This window comes from Passer domesticus, chromosome 10 (genome assembly GCF_036417665.1).
Source record: "Passer domesticus isolate bPasDom1 chromosome 10, bPasDom1.hap1, whole genome shotgun sequence".
Taxonomy (NCBI): domain Eukaryota; kingdom Metazoa; phylum Chordata; class Aves; order Passeriformes; family Passeridae; genus Passer; species Passer domesticus.
Genome location: NC_087483.1, coordinates 9,155,425 through 9,161,526, shown reverse-complemented (window position 1 = coordinate 9,161,526; position 6,102 = coordinate 9,155,425). Strand labels below are relative to the sequence as shown.

The 6,102-nt window shown below is 45.3% G+C and overlaps 1 protein-coding gene across 5 annotated transcripts in view; it reads right to left on the bottom strand.

Moving 5' to 3' along the window:
• The window catches only part of ERBB4 (erb-b2 receptor tyrosine kinase 4), a 578,878-nt gene that overhangs the window by 23,127 nt on the left and 549,649 nt on the right, over positions 1-6,102 (bottom strand). For all 5 annotated transcript variants that reach the window (XM_064433627.1, XM_064433628.1, XM_064433629.1 and 2 more), the window contains exons 23-25: positions 5,332-5,478; positions 3,991-4,088; positions 841-1,011 (exon numbers count right to left, since the gene is read on the bottom strand). In XM_064433627.1, coding sequence (XP_064289697.1) covers positions 841-1,011; positions 3,991-4,088; positions 5,332-5,478 — 416 coding nt within the window. The remainder of the gene's footprint in view (positions 1-840; positions 1,012-3,990; positions 4,089-5,331; positions 5,479-6,102) is intronic.

Sequence of the window (6,102 nt, the reverse complement as noted above, 5' to 3'; positions counted from 1 at the left end):
TAGCTCCTCACCTGCAGCAGGGCACAGACATGTAGGACAGGATTCAACACCCCAGAGCTGCCACAGCAGGGCAGAGACTGCTCTGCAGCTGTCAGGAGTTAGTGGGTAGAGAAAGACACCTCCAGAAGGGAACTCATCCCACTGGAAATGCCCCAGGTAGGCAGCAGTGTTCACCCATGCTGCTCCAGTACCATGAAATGAAGTCTGGGGGAATAGCTCAGATTGTATCCCTATCCCTTAGATGGTTGGAGTTCTGTGAGCTGAATTCCCCTGAGCACTCTCTGTGCCTCAAATCCCATGTGCAATGAAGAGCATCTCCTCCCCTGACAGGGAGGGTGCACAGCTCAGCCTGCCAGCATCTGCCATGTGCTCAGCACAAACACACATTTGGGAAGGGGGGCTATGAAAGCATCAGATGCAAACAGGAAAAGGGGCTGGCTTGGAAATCTGCCTCCATTCACAAAAGCTACATTATCTGCACACTCCAGCTGCCCTCAGTTACTTCAGTGCCAAGAGAACAGGATGGCAGGACCAGAGCTGTGCACTTCCTGGCCACGTCACAGTGCAGATGCAGCACTGCTTGACTTCAGGAGCCTCAGCTGTGCTTTCAGGACAGGCAGCTCAAGCTGAGCCTTTGTTCACTCAAGGCTGGGCTATTAATTTAGAATTCACTGAGGCACAATGAACATGGGGCCCAGTGACAACATTTTTATAGCCACTCTCCTTACAAAGGGAGCTTGTAATTCCCAAGGCAGTGCTGGCCTCTGTTTGATTGGTGTACTTAAATCTCCACCTGTGCTTTTATAATAACCAATATTTTCTGCCAGAGCTTGCTCTTACCCTGTTGGAATCAATTCTTGTCCTGGAGGTGTAGATGGGAGGAGGAATGTTGAAGGCTTGAGGAACAAGATACTCTTCAGCATCCATCATATCTTCCAGGTCTTCTTCATCAAGAAGATTTTGGAAGAACTTGCTGTCATTTGGGCTTGGGAGCTTCATACGATCATCTCCCTGAACAGATTGTATTGAGAGAGGAAAAACATCAAAAGATGGATTAACTTCCCAAAGAGAGAATTTCAGCCTTCCTACTGCCCTGGCAGCCAGGCTGCAGGGACCACACATGCTGCTTTGTTTGTTCAAAAGCACTATATCCACATAATTTGTGGGTTTGTTTTGTTGCCTTTTTTTTTTTTTTAACTGGGAATATGATGACAAAAACGAGTAACTGCATGAATCAAGCAAAACCATGCTTGTGGCATTCTTGTGATTGAGCTTTTATTCTTTCTTCTCTCTTTTTCCCATACAATATCAGTTTCTGACCCAAGTTCTGACATATTCTGTGAAATATCTCAGCTATTTAGCCTCAAATAGGAGGGGTGGGGAATGAGCAAGGAAACTGTTGTCTGGATGTTTGTTTTTTAAAAAAAATTTGTAGTTTAAGGGATTTAGAGGGTAAATTTCTCTTTTATCTGTATGGAAAGTTCTGCAGAATGTAAGAGAGCTGAAAACAACAAAAACCAAACCAGGGAACAATAGTGCCTTGAAATAACTCCTAGGAACTGGGGAGGGAAATCCTGGCTGCATTTTGTTGGTGTCACAAAACACCACAAAAGGCAGTCCATGCCACAAACACCTATCAGCCTGTAGAAACACTGCTGAACTCCACTGGCTGGCTGGACAGTGGCCTCCCACTCCTCAGGAATTATTACGGCCCATGTGGAATCCAGCAGGGAATGATGATGGCTGTGCTGTGGGGTGCACACAGGCCCATTTAAAAGCTCAACAGCAGCTCTGTCATTGTGGATTGCACCTGGGAGGGGTGGGAGTGCTGATGGCAGAGGCACCAGTGCAATGCAGTGACCCTGGTTTGTCCCCCTGGAGCTCACATTGTCTGCAAGGAGCACTGGAGAGAGGGTGAAACACCCACCAGACCATGCAACAGGGGAGGGAAGGGCAGGGGCAGAAATGGAGGAAAGAGGATATTCTTATTCTTTGGAATAAGGAAACATGTCCTGTTAAACAAAGTCATTTAATCAGGCTGGTTTTTCCAGAACCAGCTGAACTTACAATTTACCACAGTGGGGAATACTGCAAGAGGAATTCCTCATTCAGCACCAAAATTCTTCTTGACTCATATTTCGCTTTCCAACCATATTTCCCTTGTGATGAAGCTGAAGGAGGGCAGGATGATTCATGGTGTGCAGGAACACACCACAAGTGTGGTGTCAGCTGGCAGCTCTACCCAGTGAACTCAAACACCACACTGGGACTGGTACTGGACCCATTTGGGACACATGAAGTGGCACTGGCTGCACTTCTGGAGGCTCTTCCAGTAGGAATGCTTATGTCAGTGTGGAGCTGAGGATCAGCTCCGTGCACCTCTGCTCTGTGCTCCATGAAGTGGAGCAGATACAGCATGAGATAGAGCATGAGAATATCATTCCCTGGATCAAACTATCCCATGCTCTGCTCTCTGGTGTTTTATTATGTCTTAGGGTACAAGATGTGCCTGGGGCTGTGCATTCTATTTCCCATCTGTCAGAGGTGGGGCAGTTCTCTGCTGTTCTTTGGGCAGTTTTCTTTATCTCTCCCACAACCAGTCCTCCCTCCAGGAGATCTCTGCTGTTCATGGCCACTGAGTGTCCCTGCATGGCTGATCAAATTCCACCATCCCACTGGGAGATGCTCTGCCCAGGGAAGGAGCCAAGAATTCCTACCTGGGTACAATCTGACACTGGGAACACCACAGCAGCCTTTGCCCACTGCATTCCCAGAGGAGCAGCTTTCTTCTGCCCTGCATTCCCAGAGGAAGAGCAGGCCCATCTCCAGCACCCCTGGAGCTCCAGAGGAAAACTCCACCCTCGTGCAGGATCCCTGCTCCAGCAGAACCACAGCTGGCACTGCAGGAGGGCTGAGCCACCATGGAATGGGACTGTGCCACCACCCTGAAACACAGGGAGTCAGCTCCTATTCCGACTCTGGCAGTGTTGTTTTTTATTACTGCATTTTTTACTTTATTTTTCTTTTCTGCTTTAGTAGAGAACTGATATTCTTATTCCCATATCTTTGCCTGAGAGCCCCTTAATTTCAAAACTGTAATAATTTGGAGGGAGGGGGTTTACATTCTCTGTTTCAGGGGAGGCTCCTGCCTTCCTTAGCAGACACCTGTCTTTTCAAACCAAGACACACCAACACCTCACCTTTAAGTTTTCATTCTCCTTTGAACTGTTCACACAGTGGGTCCTTACCTGAGAACCTTACACCTTCTGTGGCTGGAGTCTGAGCTGCAATGAACACATGCACAAGTCTAGGCTGCCACAGAATTAGGGAAGGACACATACCTGCACATACAGCTCCAGCTACCTGTACACACCAGCTGCCACAGAGCAGTTTCATGGGATGAACCCATGAAGGATGAACCCTTCACAACCCTGCCATGGGGATCTGAAGCCTCCAGAGCCCTCAGAGTGGCTCAGAGGAGAACAGAGAGAGAAGCTCCTCCCTAGCATTAGCAGTACCAGTGTGACACAACTCCCTGTGTCCTAAGAAACTTTCATGTTTAGGCTGTGAAAAGAATCCTGCTTGTGATCTCAGCAGTGCAGGGGAAAGACTCAGCCTAATCAATTTTAGAACCAAGGAAGTCCTTGGTCTAAAAATAGATCCACTGTCCGCCAATGGATGAAATTTGTAATTTGTTCATGAGGGAATGCAAAGCACTGAGCAGCTTGTGAAGGCAGAAACTGTATATGTGCCCATGAACACAAGCTTGGGAAATGAATTTCAGAGTGTTGTATTATTAATATTATTATTTTTGAGATACTGACACTGCCCATTCTACTCCATGCTTGTTTAACACCGTGGTCACTATTTGCTTTAGGTTCAAGAGCACCTTGCACTTTAGAACATCCAAAGCCAACACCCCTAACAGTTGGGTGCTGCAGAAAAACTAGGTTTTCCCACCCACCCCTGTGATGCTGCAGGGTTGCTCACCTGAATTACCAGGTATCTCTGAGGGTCTCGAGCCATTCTAGAGAATTCAGCAGCCAGCTCCTTGAATTTTGGCCGACTGTCAGCATCAATCATCCAGCCTGGAAAGATGAGAAAGAAAACAGTTAAGTGTTAAGGGTGGAAACAATTCTGTTTCTTCAAATGCACAAGTTTGAAGTATTTGATAGCTCTGGCCCAAAGAAAAGTTGCAATAAAGAACCCAGAAGAATGGAAAGTTAGAATTCTGTGATGCATAAAAGGGGAAACACCTGGGTTTGGCCAGGCTAGGTTGTTCCTTACTGCACGGAATCTTCCTTAATTTGCTGGGCTCCTCTCTGTCCCAGAGGCAGAAACACCACCTTGCAATTTTCTCCATCTTGCACACTTGGATACCAGCCCTGACTGACTTTGATTAAGGATGTGTCTCACCACATGGTACATTTTTGCACTCAGCAAAGCCCTTGCACAATTTAATTTCCACATCTCCATTCACAGTACAACTGTTTTCAGAAGATACTTAATTTACTTCTAGTTGTCCTTTCCTTTTTTTTTTTTCTTTTTTGCAGGGCTTTTATATACAAAGCAAAAGGGAAAGGAGTATATATGATGGATGAGATGTCTGTATGTTAATCTCACTTAAATTAAGCCAGAAATATCAGAGAGATATTTCTAATTCTTTTTAAATTAGAAGCATAACCTTGGAGGATACTGTCATTAGAGGGGGGTATCTTGGAGATAAAAAAGTTGGAAGAAACCATGTGCAGACTTTTTTTCCTTTTTTACTACAGTAAAAATATTCATAAATTTTTGTACTGGACTAAGAATGATAAAAAAATAATCCTCTCTGTAGCATTTCTTCTATTAATTTTACTTTTTATTATTACTACTTCAATCATCATTCTTGCTACTAACAATAAAATCTTCTTGATTTCTTCCTTCAATATTTGGAAATGGGGTTTCTCCTCACAGCCTTCTCTGGCTGGGTATCCATGTGCCATAATTATTTTTAATATTATCTTTTTTACATCAGAATCAATTGTCATGGAAATGACAAGGGTTTACAATAACAATCATACAATTTTGACTTCACAGGAAGAATATGAGATAACATCTAACAGTAATAAGAGGCTGAGCTAACTCGGCCCTTCATAGCTAACAATTGCAAAACTGCAGAAGATGTGCAGACAGTGTTTAAATGGAATTTACAGTATCTTGGGCAGCTTTTGTTTTGCAGCAGCAGCTTGCCCTGTTTCCCAGCTCTGTCAGAGACTACCTATGCAAATGTTCTAAACCAGGGTCCCTCCTGCAGGCAGCACAGGGGTATCAGAAGTGACAATTCCTTACACTTCACCATCACCATATAAACATCAATAGTGCAGATCGGGGGCTGGGGCAGGCGCTCTCCCTTCTCCAGGAGGTCGGGGATCTCTCGAGTTGGGATTCCATCGTATGGCTTCCCACCAAAGGTCATCAGCTCCCAGATGGTCACTCCTAGACAGAAGAAAGAGTGTCAGTGTTTGGGGACACCACTGAGATTCCCTCACAGCAGAGCAGCCTGGTCTAGTTCTGCACTGCAATCCCTTCTTCTTCACCAGTGCCTGGCCCAGTTCTGGACTGCAATCTCTTCTTTTACCGCAAAACTGAAGTTTGGACTGAGGGGCTATAGGAATGTGCCCCCTGTTAATGGAATGACAAAATTATCTTTTGTCCTCTTAAAAACGAAAGAAGCCCAAAAGTTTCTCTCTTTGATTAGGTGAAAAGGCATCTCATAGGACCTGGGGGACTTGAACTCAAACTTAAGTATAGCCAATTGGACAGGAGTAAAAAAGTCCCACCTGGGCAATTTACCGGAAAAAGAAGAGAACCAAGAAACTAATGGCTTTTGTGAGGTGTTTTACCACGAGCAAGAGGGCCTCTTGCACTTGGATCAGTTTTTCTCTGTAAAGAGTTTGTTATTTTGCCTTTTATTAAAACCTTTTTGTTTCCAACACTACCACAGGAGCCATCCTGCTGCACTTCACCTTCTAAGGTAGGTGAGCTATCTTGGGTGTGAAACATATCTCCAAGAGCTTATGAGAGCTGGCTCGAGGAGGCTCCTATTTCAGGGGGACAGGA